Source organism: Scyliorhinus canicula, chromosome 5 (assembly GCF_902713615.1).
Source record: "Scyliorhinus canicula chromosome 5, sScyCan1.1, whole genome shotgun sequence".
NCBI lineage: Eukaryota > Metazoa > Chordata > Chondrichthyes > Carcharhiniformes > Scyliorhinidae > Scyliorhinus > Scyliorhinus canicula.
Window position 1 is genome coordinate 46,409,730 of NC_052150.1, and position 17,872 is coordinate 46,427,601.

General features: G+C 44.3%; 1 protein-coding gene across 1 annotated transcript in view; it reads left to right on the forward strand.

The window, feature by feature from the left end:
• Positions 1-17,872, forward strand: part of kif13a (kinesin family member 13A) — a 350,954-nt gene that overhangs the window by 274,229 nt on the left and 58,853 nt on the right. Inside the window, 5 exon segments of the mRNA XM_038796988.1 lie at positions 4,549-4,581; positions 9,031-9,130; positions 9,346-9,472; positions 11,083-11,138; positions 12,475-12,599. Coding sequence (XP_038652916.1) covers positions 4,549-4,581; positions 9,031-9,130; positions 9,346-9,472; positions 11,083-11,138; positions 12,475-12,599 — 441 coding nt within the window.

Here is a 17,872-nt window from a genome sequence, read left to right on the forward strand (position 1 = left end):
CGCGGGTTCAACTCCCGTACCACCTGAGGTTTTTCATGAAGGCTCCGCCTTCTCAACCTTGTCCCTTGCCTGAGATGTGGTGACCCTCGGGTTAAATCGCCACCAGTCAGCTCTCAACGGGGGGGAGTAGCCTACAGTCTCTTGGGACTGTGGCGACATTTACATATTTACATCTGCCATGGCGCTCTTTTCCTAATTAATATTACTCTCTATCTCTTCCAGGACCTAGGGATCTCTAGCTTTGCTTGATCCACTTTTCACCCTTCTGCGGGAAATACATTCACTATACCTGAACCATGCCCATTATTCTGCTATAGTTTTGTCTGTGAATCTTTGATCCTACTTTACCTGAGCCAGATCTGTTCTCAGCCCATTGAAATTGGCCCTCGTCCAATTAAGTATTTTTACTCTATGCTGTCCCTTGTCCTTTTCCAACCTTTTGATAGAATGACCAATGTCCCCTGAGTGTTCCAATACTGACACTTGATCCACTGGCTCCACTTCAATCCCCAAGCCTTGATTCAGTAATGATGCCTCCTTTCTTGTTGGTCTACGCTAGAAACATACTGATCGAGAAAATTCTCCTGACACATTTCAAAAGCACTTCCCTCTCTACCCTTTACACTGTTACTGGCCCCGTCTATATTGGGATAATTAAAATGGCGATAATTGGAGAATATACAGTTTTTCCATTTCTCTGTAGTTTCCCTGCAAACTTCCTCTTTATCTTTCCCACCAGTTTTTATTATATAGTTGCTGGTGTACAGAATGCGCCCATGAGTGTGATTGTACCTCTATTACGTCCTATTTTGAGCTAAATTAATTCTGTCCTTTATACCCGGGGCATTCTCTTACTCCAGCACTGTAACATTCTCCTCCGTGAATCTTGCCTCCCCTTTTCCTTCCCTCCCTATCTTTTTTTAACATCTTGTATCCACGAATATTTGGTATCTAATCTTGCCCTTTTTTTGAGCCTAGTCTTGCCATATTCCATTTCTATGCCTGCAGCTCACCAACGTATTTACCCTGCTTTGCGTATTTAGATTGATGGACTATTAACCTAATTTAGGCCTTATGACATTCTCTTTTATTTAGGTCCCATCAAATAAATTGCTATTTAAGTGCAAACTGTCTCACCCAGCTCAACTTGCACTATGCTTCATCTGCCAAGTAAGTTTAAACCCACTGCAACAACACTAGCAAATCAGCTGTGAGGATATTGGCCGCTGTTCAGTTGAGGCCCGACCCATTTGAACTTTATAGGTTCCATCTCCACCAGAGCTGGAGCAGCTACAGCTGGTGTCAATTCTCGTGCGTGTCCAAAATCTATCGTCCTTATTCCTGCACCATTTCTTCATCTGCTCTATGCCCCTATTTCTATACTCACTCGTGCGTGGCACCAGCAGTAGCCTGGAGATTACTGCTTTTGAGGTCCTGCTTGTTAGTCTCCTTCCTAGCTGCCCTGCAAGGCCTCAGCTCTCTTCCTGCCCATGTTATTTGTTGTTGGTATTGATATGGATGGTGACCATTGCCAGTTCACCCTTGCTCCCAAGTGTGCTCTGCAGCCTCGCAGTGAAATCCTTGATCCAGGATGACAACGTGCCACCATATCTGTGGTCGCAGAAACACCCGTCTGTTCCCCTATCTGTAGAATCACCTATCACTATGGCTTTCCCATTTTCTTCCGACTCCTCTATGAGTCAGCGTTGCGCAATGGAGTTGGCTACGGCTGCATTCCCCAGAGGAATGATTACGCTCGTCAATATTCAGAACTGAATACCAGTTTGAGAACCAGATGAACTCATGACTCCTCCACTACTACTCCTGATTGCCTGAAGGCCACTTACTCCCTTTTTGCTTGCATACTCTTAAGCTGCAGGGTGACCACATCAAGAAACATGCTATTCACATAGCTTTCAGCCTTGTTAATGCGCCACAGTGAAGTAACTGCTCAAGCTCTGAAACCCAGAGCTAGAGGTGCTCCAGCTGACATCAATCCTTGCACAAGAGAAGCATCCTGGATTTTCCCACATGGGTGTGTGTGCTCTCCACAGGGCTGAGGGACCCTGTCCTGCTTCAAATGACAGTTGTTCAGTTCATTTTGAATTAGCTCGTGCTCATTAAATAACACTGAGTCCGTAAGGACTTCTCCGCTTGATGTAACCGTGCTGCAATACAGTGATGCTGTGTGGGGTCATTGCTGAACAGTGTCATATGGTTGTGTTTGAGCAACTGGGAAGGATGGAGTCACTTACATAACTAGATTTATGTTTGAGTAATTGGCAAATTGCTAAAACAATGACTTTTGGCTGTGGTTGAATAATTGATACCACTGCGTGGTGCAGCTGGATTACTACATCATGAGCTGGACTTTGAATAACATGATATGCTGCATGATATAGCTGGACGAGGAGTAATCGGGATCACTGCATGATGTCGCTGCATTGCATTTCAAACATGGGAGCTCACGATGTAATGCATACAGGGAATTGGCTAACATAGCTAGACTATAATGGGGGAAGTGCTCCATAAGGTGGTTCGACAGTGGTTAATGAAGAGCACTGCATAATGTGTTGCAGTTGTTACATGCTGCTTGGGGGGGTCACTGCATCATGTCACTGGGCTGTGTGGAATCAATGGAGATTGCTGTATGATATATCTGCAGCGGGATTCTCCATTCCTGAGACTGTGTTGACACCGGGGTAGGATTCGTGGACTTCCACGACAGTAAAACAGGAGCCACACCTGGACTGATTCAGCGACCGTAGAGGGGCAAGTGCCGGCGCCAACTGGAACACAATCGATTCCAATGAGAAATGGTGCCAGATTTGCCGGGTCCGTGATTGATATTCGGGAGGCTGACAAGCTGCAGGCGCACATACACGTTACAATCTCCACACACACTTATCCCAGCCAACGAGATGGCGCACGTTGCGCTGTAGCACGCCCATCCCGCTGATGGGGCGGCTAAGGCCAGAGGACTGGGCGGACACCCATACGACCTGTGGCCCTAAATTCACAGTGAGTAGTTAAAGGCGTGCACAGCTGCGTGGCTGCCGTGCAGGTCGCGACAATGGTGCTCTATGCCTGTCCACTCCTACCCCACAGCCAACCTCCTGGCCACCCTCCACTACTCCGTCCGGCCCTGGCAGAAGCCCCCCAGCCTGCAGCACAACTATGTTGGACACTTTCCGTACCTCCTCTCTCCCTCAGCAGCCAAGGTGCCTGTCTCATAATTTTTAAAAGCACATGTGAACCTCGACATTGGGAATTCGCCCCAGTGAAGGCGGAGCATTGCGGAGGCCCGGGGAATACCGGGTCAGGCCTGCTAATGATATGCCAACTTTTACATGTGTTCTGGAATGCATTGACACCTCTGTCGAGTCACAGGAAAATTGCGATTTGGTGTGAAACCGGCGTCTACCACAGTTTTAGCGTCAAAACCAATTCTCCACCCAATCATGTTTCCCAATTCCGGCATCGGCCAACGGAGAATCCCACCCCTGGGCTATGCTTGATCAATTGGGATTTCTGCATGCTGTATCTGGTCTGTGTTTGAACAATGGGGATTGCTACATGATGTATCTGTGCTGCGTTTGAACAATGGGGATTGCTGCATACTGTATCTGGGCTGTGTTTGTACAATGGGGATTGCTGCATGATTATTGTTGATGCAAGGTTATGCAGATTAATATTTACAAATTTGAAATGCATATTACATTATTTGAAAAGTAATAAAACCGTATCCAATTAACAAAGAATAGAATGGGGGAGAATGGGGGAGATTGGAACTTTCTAAAGTTTGATTATTGTTCGTATTTTCTTAGTTGCTGCTTTGTGTTTTAGTTCATTTTTGTCTGGAAATTCTTAAGCAGCACAGTAGCATAGTGGTTAGCACAGTTGCTTCACAGCTCCAGGGTCCCAGGTTCAATTCCCGGCTTGGGTCACTGTCTGTGCGGAGTCTGCACGTTCTCCCCGTATCTGCGTGGGTTTCCTCCGGGTGCTCTGGTTTCCTCACACAGTCCAAAGATGTGCGGGTAAGGTAGATTGGCCATGCTAAATCGCCCATCGTGTCCAAAATTGTTAAGTGAGGGTTATGGGGATAGGGTAGAGACGTGCGCTTGAGTAGGGTGCTCTTTGTAAGGGCCGGTGCAGACTCGATGGGCCGAATGGCCTCCTTCTGCACTGTAAATTCTATGATAATGCTATGATTTTCAAAACCTCCACTTTGCAACATTATTTTGTTGCTCATGAATAGCTGTAATGCTTTACACATTATAACAGTGTTATGGGATCTAACAGCTTTTGAAAAGAGTTGACATCAATTTGTTTTGCACCTCATCAACATCCTGTCTCAAATTACTGCCAGTGTAATTTCCTGCAGAGTCAGGTGTGAATTTTGTGTTTATTCCTTTTGAGATGCAGAATTTTGAAGGTAAATCACAAAATGATATGTATTTATTATGAACAGTGTAAAACTTTTGTGATAAAGTGTTTCTGAAATGTTTGCATGACAGTGTCTTTACTAAGTTTATTTTCTCCTGCCAGAAAGAGGAGGAGGAGGATATGGATAGTTACCAGGTATCGTTGCTATCATAAGTTATATGGCATGAAGCACAATATTTGCCAGCATCAGCAACTGACTTGCAAATTAGACAATGGAGATGGAAAGTTTAGGTTTTAACAAGCCATAGTGTCCTTTCTTGTATGCACTTTCTAAACCATTCAGTTTTAACAATATCCAATTGTAATTGTCCAAGACAAAATAGAAGTCACATTGCACAGGAAAGTAGTGTGTCCCTTAATCATGCTTGGATTAACATTATTACTGTTGTTTGAAGCTGCATAAAAACAAATCTTAAATTGACATGTAGAGGCATTAGCATCAGAAAGTTTAACTTTTGGTGAGGTCAGTACATGTAAAAGTGTTCTTTTGTTGGAGGGGTGGGTGGCCGGGGGAGGGGGGGGGGGTGAATAATGACAACTAAGTATTCTATACAGGGGGTTGAACCAAATGCACCAGAGTAAACCTGGTATGGGTCCATGCAGAAACATGTATTATTCATTTTCTACCTCCATGGAAATTTGGCTGTGCTTTCTTCAAGTCAGTCTGTCTGTGAACATCAGCTTGTCATCTCGATAGTTTAAAATATAGCTTCAAAGTTTAACAATGTTTTATATTCTTTTTCACCCAGCATCCAACCCAGTCAGATATTGGAATCCCATTTCATTGTTCTTTCACAGTAAGAAGTCTTACACCACCAGGTTAAAGTCCAACAGGTTTGTTCCAAACAGTGTTTGGAACAAACCTGTTCGACTTTAACCTGGTGTAAGACTTCTTACTGTGCTCACCCCAGTCCAACGATGGCATCTCCACATCATTGTTCTTTCAGGCATCTTTTAGGAATTGGCATGGTGCAAATCATCTATCCACCAGACTGTTAGAACATCTCGCCATTGCAAATTGCAATAAATGGGAAGAACATTTTGAATCCTCCTTTCTGCTGATGACCCTGGGAAAAGCTTTTTGTCAAAGGGATTTCTTTTGATTAAGAAATTAATCAGGGCTGAATTTTGTCATGCTATTTGTTGCTGCAGTCACATGGTAGTTGGGAACCAAGGAGCAATGGTTACCACAGACCAATGTTAGCTGAGGTTTTTCAGTCGCTCAAATCAGTCACAGAAATCAGCAATGGCCAATGTAACAGACATAAAGTTATCGGTGATTGATGACCCATTAATGTATCACCTGCCTGCACTACATACATCTTTCTTAATCCTACAGTCATCAGAACATATTGAACCCTCTATACTAGTTCACATTCTGTTCATGGCCCTGTTGTCAGACTTTTGAATAACCTTTGCTTTTAGACCCAGGAAACATCTGTCAAAACTGACTTTTGATGTGGTTTCATCATCGTGAAACCATGCTTTCTTGCAGTTATGTCGTCGTAATTGCGACAGAAAAAGAAAATCTTTCTCCCTAGTATTATTTTCACAAACAGACTGCTTTGCTCAGTAAAGTAATGAGCACATGTGACCAATTACCGTGGTCAGTGATTAATGGACATGGCTGAGAGTAGCTAACTTAGACAAGGATATGGTATCAAGTTCATTGTCAGTGACTGCTTGCTGCTGACCTGGAAGAATGCCACACACAAAGATCTAGCAAGCTGCGTGTTGCAGTTTGTGGGTTTCACCTTTCCCGAAGTTAGTTTGAATCTGGTGTCGAGTCAGTCCAGCGGATCTGTAGGCATCCAACAACGATGATAACACCACCCATTTGAGGCAATTAGGGATGGCCGATAAATATTGACCAAACTAAGCAGCCAATCACATTGAACAAATCTTGCAGACAGACCAGAGAGTAAAATTTACCTATTTATATTAAATTTTAGAGGCCAAAATAAAGATTAGAACATACATGTCCGAAGCTAAAATATCATGGAATTTTTATTATAATTAAACACTTTGATGTCAGAAGGGTTGTCCAGAAGTGGTTATGATTTAGTTGGCCATTAAAAACCCATTTACACCTCATTAATGATGCGTAACTCTTTAGAGGGGTTTTAAACAACAATATTACTATATTAAAGGGATGTTCTCATCAGATGAGTGACTTCTTTGGGGACCTCAAAGGTATACGGGGACATGAATTGACTGAGAGCAATTTCTGGATTTGTTCAGCTATGCAACTATGTAGAAGCCATTTTGCTTACAGCTTCACAGTTGTAACGCCGTCATTACAACGGCAAGATCCAGGCCATTAAATGTGAGGATTTGAGGAATAGCCCAGTGCCCCAAACAAATGCAAAGCTGGAGGCATAACCACTGCAACTCGATCGGAATGTCACATTGGATACAGGGAAGGAAGTAATTAGGGCAATGATTAGATTGGAATGGGACCCAAAGTTATAGTTGTGAAATATTATTGAAACATCTTCACACGAGGCAGTCATTAACCCAAGTAACTTTGCAATAGGTACAGCTCTCTTGTGTTACTAAGCCAAGTAACTAATGCTTAAACAGAATTATTCCAGCAAGCATATTTTAGTTCAGTGTTTACTCTGAATGCAGGCACAGATTTATACTAATGATGTTTCAACATGTTAATTCCTGATCGCTTCTGTGCCACCTTGAGGCATAACATGATAAAGCATAATTACACGTATATATCTCATAATTAAAAAAAATATAGATTTACTTATGGATATTAGAAAAAGCAGAACATTAAGGGGAAAAAAAAGTCTGAAAACAAGTAGGGCGTTTTGCTCAGCCTAAAGTAATTTATGGTTGAATATGTTGAAAAGCATACACCCTCTCAGCAGCTCTGTTTAATCTTCGAGTGTGTTTCCAGCACATTACTTTAGTTATGAGACACTTAGAAACAAAAAGGGAAAATAACACAATAATTGTAGCCATAAGAGCTTTGGTCTTGCTCTTTACTGAGAGAGAAATTTCTAAAAGATTGAGACTGTTACAGTTTGAATTTAGTTTAGACTGGAATATTCCTTTTTGTGTTTTAGTAAGTAATGAATTGAAAGGTTTATTTCTTCTTTTAAAGGAAATGCAGGTAGAAAAAGATATGCTCCATCTCCATTTCACCTATGTACACTAAAGCAGGGTTCGAAATACTAAATCAGTGGAAAGAACAAACTTTCATAAACTGTGACAAAAATGAAAGTGGAATATGAAAATTCATGCAATTGGTGACGCTCTTCTGCTTTTAATTGCTGAAAGAAGAATGTTACCTCACCAAATAATGGCTTATACCATATATGAGGTGTTGCTCTAGTGAACATCCAACTTGTATCTGTAAAACAATTTTCCAAGTGAATCCTTTTTTTAAAATCTTGGATTAATTTGGTGCTATAAATGGGCAAAAATATAAAATTTATTTCCATTCACCATGTTTATAAGACAACACAATCTCCAGATTTCTTTGCATAAAAATGATTTCTTTGCATAAAAATGGAAAATGCAGTTACCTTGAATATTGAGTATTTCGATTCCTGCAGTTACTAACATTTTGAGGAGCTTTCTCTCTGCTACTTGCCGCAGCAATATTGAACATTAAAACGCTGTTTACTACAAATTCCATGCTTATAGCATGAATGCATGTAACCACTGCATGGGGTATTTGATGAAAACAAAAGAACTGTCATGTGAAGGGCCTCATCTATTTCTTAACCATTACAAAGACTTGCAAGCCTCAGTTGAAACTTTCTGGTGTCAATTATATGCAGGTAAGCTAAATGCCAAACAACAGCAAATATTTTCATCTATGAAGTGCTACTGTACAGTTTTACAATGGTTATGGCCCTGTTCTTTTGCAAACTTGGCTTATACATTTGGTAGAAATTTGCTTTGTGCCATTTATAGCAAGAATTCCTTTGATCTCTAATTGGCATATGCATGACACTGTGGAACTGAACCACAAAGGACAGGAGATTCCCAGGTTGAGTACCTAACCTGCAATCGTTTCAGTGATTCCAGCTGCAGGGTTATAATTAGACTCAGGGGTATTGCTTTAGGGAGGAGAGGAACAGAAAAAGGACATGGTTCCCACCAAAGATAATTATCCACTGAACCCCTACTGGGAAGTGCATGTTTGAATTGTCATGAGGATAAGACTGGGCTTAATCAGGATGTTCACTGGTCAAATACCAAACTGATTCTCACTAACAAGTTAATACATTTCAGAGATGTGGGAAGAACCACAGAAAAATTGTAGCGTTACGCTGGTTTATATGTAGAAATCTATGTATTGACTCCATTCCAATTATGGGAGGGTTATAATGGGGGGGGGGAAACACATCACAGATGTGATTGTACATTCTGTCAGCTCAGTACTAAATTCATCCTAAACAGCAAAAGCAAAAATGGGAGTTTGCAACTAACTACCATTAGATTGCAAGCTTTCTATAACTTCTTGTAGAACTGTTCAGTGGCACTGCACAATGCATTTACAAAGTACCAAAATATTACACTATTAAGCAATCTTATACCTTTACCCTTGTAATTGTTCAGGAGGAAGATTTGAATGATGTGCGGGAAAGATGGTCTGATGCTTTGATGAAGCGTCGAGAGTACTTAGATGAACAAATTCAGAGAGTAATCAACAAGCAAGGTGTGTATACTTCAGTCGGTGTACATAATGTGTACAACATGACGCACATATTTATTAGATATAGAAATAGTGGGTGTTGAACTACATTTCAACAGCAACTACATTTCAGGAGTGAGGTAACTATGGTGGAAGAAATTGCCAGGAAGCACCACAGACTTTACTGGATCTACTTTTGGTTGTGTTTGGTTGATATTATCTTGTGCTCTTCCATGTAGAAAAAACAGAAGATGATGTGGAGAGGGAGGCCAGGCTGGTGGAGCAGTGGGTGGGCCTGACTGAGGAGAGAAATGCTGTGCTTGTTCCTGCTCCAGGAAGTGGAATTCCGGGAGCCCCCGCAGACTGGTCAGTCAAACCCCTGCCTCAAATCTCTTGTGGTACAGTTGCTGTGCATGTTAGAGTTGAAACATTCCCTTCCTTTTTGGCTCTTCTCGGTCTAACTGAGAATTACTTGCCTTTTTGTTAGTTCTAGGTGTTAAAGAATGCTAACTGCTTCCGAACGTTCCTAGATATTTGTCCTCCCTGCCTCAAACACGTTTTTCCCCTTGCAACTATATCTTTAGTTCACACTATTCATTCCGAGTGAGCTGCTCCTCAAGTGACCTAGAATTCCTGCTTGATAGATAGTCGTATTGTTTCCAGTGTGCAAAGGCAGTCCTATGTTTTCATAGAATCCCTACAGTACAGAATGAGGCCATTTGACCAATGAAGTCTGCACCGACCCCCTTACCTAGGCCACAGCCCCCAAGCTAACACCATAACCCCATCTAATCTTTTGGACACTGAGGGACAATTTAACATGGCAATTTAATATACCTAACCTGCACATCATTGGACTGTGGGAGGAAACCGGAGAATCCGGAGGAAACCCATGCAGACACTGTGTGAAAGTGTAAACTCCACACAGTCACCCAAGGCCAGAATTGAACCCGGGTCCCTGGTGCTGTGAGGCAGCAGTGCTACCCACTGTGCCACCATGCCGTCCCATGTAATTTGCTTCATGATTTGAAACTCTCTTATCTCTACATGAGAACCGTGCCAACTCAGAAGCATTCTTCCAGTGACCTTGATGAGTCAGAAATATCATCAAGCTGATAATCTTAAGTGAAAGGCCACTTCAATGACAAAATATCCCTGTGCCCTGTTCTCTCAGCTAATAGTTTATAATAGTTGGTTAGTGTGATGTGAACTTGTGCTTGGAATTCTCTCTCTTCCACCCACCCACCCACCATGATGAGTGGATTAGTAAATGAAGCAAACAAAGATGGAGACCAGGCACAGGAAGGTTGATCATATGATCCAAAGAAATACAAGCAGTAGATGATTTGGTCACTCTAGTTTGCTCCACCATTCAATAAGGTCATGGCTGGTCTGATTATGGCCTTAACGTCGTTTTCCTGCCCCTCCTCCGAAGCACTCAAAGTGATCCCCAGCCCCAACACATTATGGGAGGGTCCCTGCTGCTCTCCTCCTCCAGCACTCCACTCCCCACGGTGCCCAGATGGCATGCCAAACTGACTTAGAGATCGGGGCACCCTTTCAAGACGGCGGCCAATCTCGTGAGTTCAGCTCCCCAGTGATGAAAATAATTCTAAGTGTGGGCTAAACCGGTGAGAAACTCCCCATTGTCCAAAAAAGTGGCTAAGTGTGGTTAGATAGCAGTGGGGAACCCGCCACCAAAGCCAGCGGGAAACCTCCAGCAAAACCCGCCACAAATGACACTTAGAACCTTTTCATTAAATCACGCCCAGAATCAACGTCGTTTAATTTAGAAAAGTCTTATTGTAGCTTTTCTTTAAGCAAGTATGTGAAAACAACTACCCATGATTGACCAAGTTTATGTTGATTTAAAAATACAAAACCTCACGATTAAACGTTTCCTTTGCATTTTATAAAAGTAATTAGATTTTAATCTGTATATTTTTGTTTTGACTCTAAATAAATGTATCTTTCAGGGTATCACCACCAGGAATGGAGGCTCATATCCCTGTACTCTTCCTTGACTTAAATGGTGAGCTGATATGTTCTGAGTAAATAGTTTTTTTTGTGTCTGAAGTTGAATGGAAAAAAAAAAATTTCACATTGATATAAAACATAAATTAGGTAAGCAGATGGTGGTCTAACGTGCTAAAAGGAGGTGCTGAGTTCCCTATCTAATGTACTCACCCGAGCACCCTGCTGTGCGAAAGTGCTGATTGAAGATCCAGCCGTTTTCCATGAATGATGGATGAGACACACCCCTAGATTGCTCCCGTCAGCTCCTCATAGTCACTTAAAAGTGGTCCACATGGAAGCAGAGGACCCGATAGTCTGATTGTACTCTCTCCTATAGCAATAGGTGAGAGAGGAAAAAATATTGACAACTGATAGAGCATCTGTTATTCATCCTCCGAAGAAGAAGCATCTAGCAGAAGAAAATCATGTTCTTGGATTTGCATTTGATACAGGATGATGCTTATTTTGCTGGACGAAGGACACATTCGATGCTGCAACGTATTAGGCCTCTAATATTAAGCTCGACATTGTTCTTCATTACATATTGTTTCTTCACATGTTTGAAGTCAGCTTCACCCAACAACAGATTCTGTTTGTTACTGAGCAAAGAACAATAGCAGCCGCATTTATATAGTGCCTTTAATGTAGAAAATGAAGTGCCTCACCAAAATTATCGATAAAAAAATGTTGCCGCTGAGACACAGAGGAGACTGGGGCATATGGTCAAACGGTAGACTAGATCTGGGTCACCGCTTCCAGAGACATTTACACCATGTCCCCGCTAGAACATGTCGCTCTCTCTGCTCTATCCTGGCTGCCTTCTCCTCAGGGAAAGAGGAGAGTGGGAAGAGAAGACATGATAAGTCACCAATTGCTCACGCGATGGGCTATGCGGTGTACAAAGGCTTTAGAGTGGGTAAGCAAATAGGCAAATAAGGAAGTTGCGAAAGACTTGTACCTTTTTAAAAAAAATTGCTGGATACCACATTGTCCACACTACTAAAATGTTAAAAGGCCTGTGCTGATGCGCTTACAAGAAAGTTCCATAACTTTTGAATTAGTTCCAAGTGACAGTTGAGTAATTCCTTGAGTATTGCTCATGAAATCTCTCCTTGCCACTTCAAAGTAAAGTTTGTAAATGTGAACCTCTGAGTTATCATTCAGTTATATTGGTAATGAGTGAGTTTGGACAAATGTTTAATGTGTTTCTTTTTCTCCATTCACTGCAAAAAGATCTAAAGAGCAATTTTCAATTGCAGGAGGTTAAAAGGTTTTAAATAAACAGTTGAAATTTAAGAATATTGTATCACAGGCATAAACACCTTACTTTGCATTTATCATCAATCCTTTAGCTGATGATCTCCGTGCAAATGAACAGCTCACTGGTCCCCATGCACCTGGAGTGAACTCCATTTTACCAAAGGAACATGGCAGCCAATTCTTCTATTTGCCCATCATCAAGCACAGTGAAGAGGAGGTACAACAGCCTGTCTATTTAGTTTACCTTTCGTGCCTGTTCTGAATTCCAGTACCTTACATTCTTCCCCTCTCCTCAACCCCCTGCCCTGGTATTTATTAATTGGCGATAGCTGAGCGACTTTGATCAAGTACGCCTTTCCTCTTTGTGTTGACTATTGTTCTTGTGTTCAATGTACCAAACTATTTATTCATAATATTAACACTGTGTTATGCTGTTCAATGTCGTATTGAAGCTCATGTTATATTATATGCAAATTTAGTCAGATTTTAATGGTTGCATTCGTTTTGTGGTAACATCTAACAATGAAATGAATGACACTATATTCTGAGCTGTGAAATCTTTCAATAATCACAACCTCAGTGAATAATTATCTTCAGATCGATCTAATTACAAATGTCTCGATTCTTTAGCAGGATATATAAATCACATTTGTACAAAATGTATGCATCTCTCATACCTACTACTCACACCCCAGTCATATAAAATGTAATACTTTCATAGTTATTTTCTTTCATGTGAATTGAAGCATTCCTATACATACAGTAAAATTACCATCTCTAAGTGGAGAATTCTACAGAACAAAACAGAGATTCATTCATTTGGTTCAAGTATTTTGGGATTGATTGCAGCATGCAGTTACCTGAATATAGAATGGGATGGATTGTGCAGCTGCCAATAACACACTGGTGGTTTAGTGCAGTTTAGTGCTGCACTGTGAGAGGTGTTGGGCGGGATCTCCAACGGCGGAATCGGGGCATGCGATCGGGCGGAGAATAGCTCTGGTTTGCGGAAGGCACTGGTTTGACGCCGAATCGTGATGCTCCGCCTCCTCAAACGGCGTCAATGCAACGCACGGCGCATGTGGTTGAAACACCTTCGCATATCATTAGTGGGCCCACCCGCGATGCTCCGCCTCCGATGGGCCGAGATTACGACGGCGCAGTCCACGTGTGCTCTCACAAATCATGATGAAGGCATGATGGCTGCTGAGAAAGAGAGAGGGTATATGGACAGTGTCCAGCACCGCCATATTTTGCTGACAGCCGTGCCGCTGGTTGGGGGGCTTCTGCCAGAGCTGGGTGGAGTAGGGACCCAACACCATTACCGCAAGGCAGCCATGCGACTGCGCATGCCACTGACAGCCCGCTTTAAACCTGGTGCCCTGGGTCGTATAGCTGACCGCCTCGGGGCACCCCCTGGCCCCAGCTGACCCATCAGCTTTATGGGTGCTCCAGCAGAAGCTGTCCCATCTTTTCGACCCCAATCAGTGTGTGTGTGTGGGGGGGGGTGTATTGTTTAAGCGCGGCTGCAGCTTGTCAGCCCTCCAAATGTCAATCACGGACCCAGTGAATCCCACACCATTTTTCATGGGAATCGATGATCTTCCATGCAGTGCTGGCGTTAGCCCCTCACCGGTAGCGGAATCGGTGCGGGTTTGGTACCGATTATTCTGACGTGAAAGTTCACGGATTCTCCATTGGCGTCAGTGACAGTGAGACCAAGAAACAGTGAATCCAGCCCATTATCTTTCGGATAAGACATTAAACAAAGGCCTTGTCTATCCCCCTCAGATGTAAAAGATCCCCTGGCACTATTTCATTAAATACAGAGGAGTTGATGGAGGAGACCATCAGACCAAAGTGGTGGTGCTGGCACACCAATGCACCAAGGTTAACACTGGTAGTGCGATCGTCCCTGTGGAGCCCTTGGTCCAGATCATCGGTCCTGCATTGCAGCAGGAACTGTACTCCATTGCTGAGGCACTTGCTGCCATCCATCAGTGTCAATGTAAAAGTGGAGGCGAGGCATCTCAAGCTTTCTCCAGGTGCCTCTTCCTCTCAAGGAAGCCATCCAACCAGGTGACCTCGGGAGTGTCCGGCCCATTTGAATTCTCCCTTCCTGTGACCCCAGCAGCTCCATCGGTCAAGGTGGGTGGCACTGCCACACATTAGAACCCCGAAAGCAGGCGAGGGCCTTCCAGGTCTCAGCCCTCTGGAGGATGCTCACCATGGGCAACACAGTAAGGATGTAGCACTCAGCAGACTGCCTTCACCTTCACTTGAATGTCAGGTATGCACCAAGACATCGGCACGGTTAGAAAGGTCTAGAAGATGTAGTTGCAAAACATGGCCATGAATGTTAATCACTTGTACATAGTGTTTTGAAAAATGTTTTTGTTATTCATAACACAATATAAATACACACAAGTTTGCCCCCCGCCCCCCCACCTCTCCCGATGGGTTCGGTTTTGCTTTCTTCTTTCCCCGGGCCCTTCTCCCTCCCTCTCCCTTCTCCCTCCCTCTCCCCCTCTTTCCTTTGGCGTCTTGGCTACTTTCTCTTTATCTCTTACTTCCTAGTTGTTGGCCACAAATAGGTCCCGGAACAGCCGGGTGAATGGCTCCCATGTTCTGTGGAAGCCCTCTTCCAACCCACAGATGCCGAATTTGATTTTCTCCATTTGGAGAAATTCCGATAGGTCGTTCAGCCAGTCTTCAGCTTTAGGTGGTGCTGCTGACCACCAGCCGAGCAGGATTCTACGACGGGTGATCAGGGAGGCAAAGGCAAGGGCGTCCGCCCTCCTCCACATGAAGAGATCTGGCTGATTTTATACCCAGAAGACTACCACTCTCGGGCATGGATCCACCCTCATCCCCACCACTTTGGACATTGTCTCGAAGAAGGCTGTCCAGTACCCGGCAAGTCTGGGGCAATACCAGAACATGTGGGCGTGGTTGGCCAGGCTTTGTTGGCACAGGTCACATCTATCCTCCAACCCCGGGTGATCCTGCTCATTCGGGTTCTGGTCAAGTGGGCTCTATGTACCACTTTTAGTTGCCTTAGGTTGAGCCTTGCGCATGTGGAGGTAGAGTTGACCCTGTGCAGTGCTTCGCTCCAGAGTCCCCATCCTATTTTGAGCCCCACGTCCTCCTCCCACTTCTCCCTTGTCACGTCGAGTTTGGCGTCGACCCTCTCTATCAGTCATCTGTACATGTCGCTTCAGTTCACTCTGTCTTAAGATGTCTGTGTACACTTTTACATAATGTTGACCGTTGTAAATATATTGCCAAAAATATCATCTTGTCTTTGGCTTCTTGTTATGATGAGCAGTGTACATGTCAATCAAATGTGAAACCTTGATCCCTGCACAAAACAACGGCAAGTGTCACAGTGCAGGGCCTCTCCCCGATGTAGTGTGTGTAACCTGAGCACAGTGATTGTCCGGCTTCAAAGTCACCTCCAGATCAGTGATGCCAACACCTTGATATGGCTTGTGTTTGCTGCAAGAACCTCGTACCCAAACATCACAGAGATGGGTGATGCACTCTGTGTACTCTTGCCACATGAGAGGTGGGGCTGACCCCACTCCCCCAAACTTATCAGCATTCCCGACGGGAAGGTGTGGTGCTGAAGGTAACAGGTAATGAAATCTGGCAACGGATCAAGTGCTGTCAAATTTCATGTGCCCGCTGTCTTTCAGAAGCGTCTCCATGATGTGACCCCCCCCCCCCCCCCCCCAATCATCCTTCCGGAATCCTGTGGCAATGATGTTCTCACAGGCATGCCTGCCTCATCTGGCCTGTGCAATGGCCTCACTAACTGCACCCTCGCCTTCCAGGGCCTCATCTGCTTCGACTTCCTCCTCATCTGAGGAGATGTGCAGCCCTTCCACCTGATCACCCAGACCTACCCCCGCCCATGCTTCGCCAATTTGTGTAGCGCGAGCAAACCACAATGATGCATGACACCCAAGGGGAGTGTAGTGGAGTGCTCCGCCAAATCTGCGGAGGCATCGGAACCTCATTTTCAGGATCCTTGTGGTATGCTCCACCTAACTCTGGGTTGCAGCATGAGCCTTGTTGTACCCTCTCCCAGCAACAGTCTGCGGCTTCTGCACAGCTGCCATCTGCCACATCCTTTGAGGGTAGCCCTCGTCTCTGAGGCGCCATCTCTGCAGCCTGAGGATGTACGAGTCGTGGATGTTTCTGGGAGATCATGCACAAACCTGCATGGTCCATTTGTTATGGTTGTGACCAGCTGAATATGTATTTTTTATACGTTTACGGAATGTGGGAGTTGCTGGCTCAACCAGCATTTATTTCCCATCCCTAGTTGCCCTTCCGAAGGTCATGGTGAGCTGCCTTCCTGAACTGCTGCAGTCCCTGGGATGTAGGTACACCCACGGTGCTGTTAGGGACGGAATTCTATGATTTTGACCCAGCGACAGTGAAGGAATGGCAATATATTTCCAAGTCTGGATGCTGAGTGACTTGGAGGGCAACTTCCAGGTGGTGGTGCTCCCAGGTATCTGCTCCTCTTGTCCGTCTAGATGGTAGTAGCCGTGGGTTTGGAAGGTATAGCCGAAGGAACTTCAGTGAGTTACTGCAGTGCATCTTGTAGATGGTACACACGACTGCAAATGTTCGTTGGTGGTGGAGGGATTGAATGTTTGTGGAAGGGGTAGCTGCACTCATCCAGGCAAGTATTCCACTACACTCCTGACCTATGCCTTATGAACAGGCTTTGGCGAGTCAGGAGGTGAGCTACTAGCCACAGGAATCCTTGACTTTGATCTGCTCTGGTAGCTATAGTGTTTATACAGCTAGTCCAGTTCAGTTTCTGGTCAATGGTAACCCCTAGGATTTTAATAGCGGGGGATTTCAGAGATGATGATGCCATTGAATGTCATGGGGTGATGGTTACTTCGTCACTTCTTGGAGATGGTCATTGCCTGGCACTTGTTTGGTGTGAATGTTACTGGTCCCTTGTCAGTCCAAACCTGGATATTGTCCAGGTCTTACTGTATTGGACCGCTTAAGTATCTGAGGAGTCGTGAATGGTGCTGAACATTGTGCAGTCATCAGCGAACATCCCCACTTCTGGCCTTATGAAGGAAGGAAGGTCATTGATGAAGCGGCTGAAGATGGTTTTGCCCAGGACACTACCCTGAGAAACTCTTGCAGTGATGTCCTGGAGATGAGATGATTGACCTCCAACCACTGCCACCATCTTCCTTTGTGCCAGGCAAGACTCCAACCAGCGGAGGGTTTTCCCCCTGATTCCCATTGACTCCAGTTTTGCTAGATCTCCTTGATGCCATGCTCGGTCAAATGCTGGCTTGATGTCCAGGATAGTCACTCATCTCACCTCAGGCATTCAGCTCTTTTGTCGGTGTATGATCCAAGGCTGTAATGAGGTTAGGAGCTGAGTGACCCTGGCGGAATCCACTAAACATCCATGAGAAGGTTATTGTTGAGGATGTGCCACTAGAT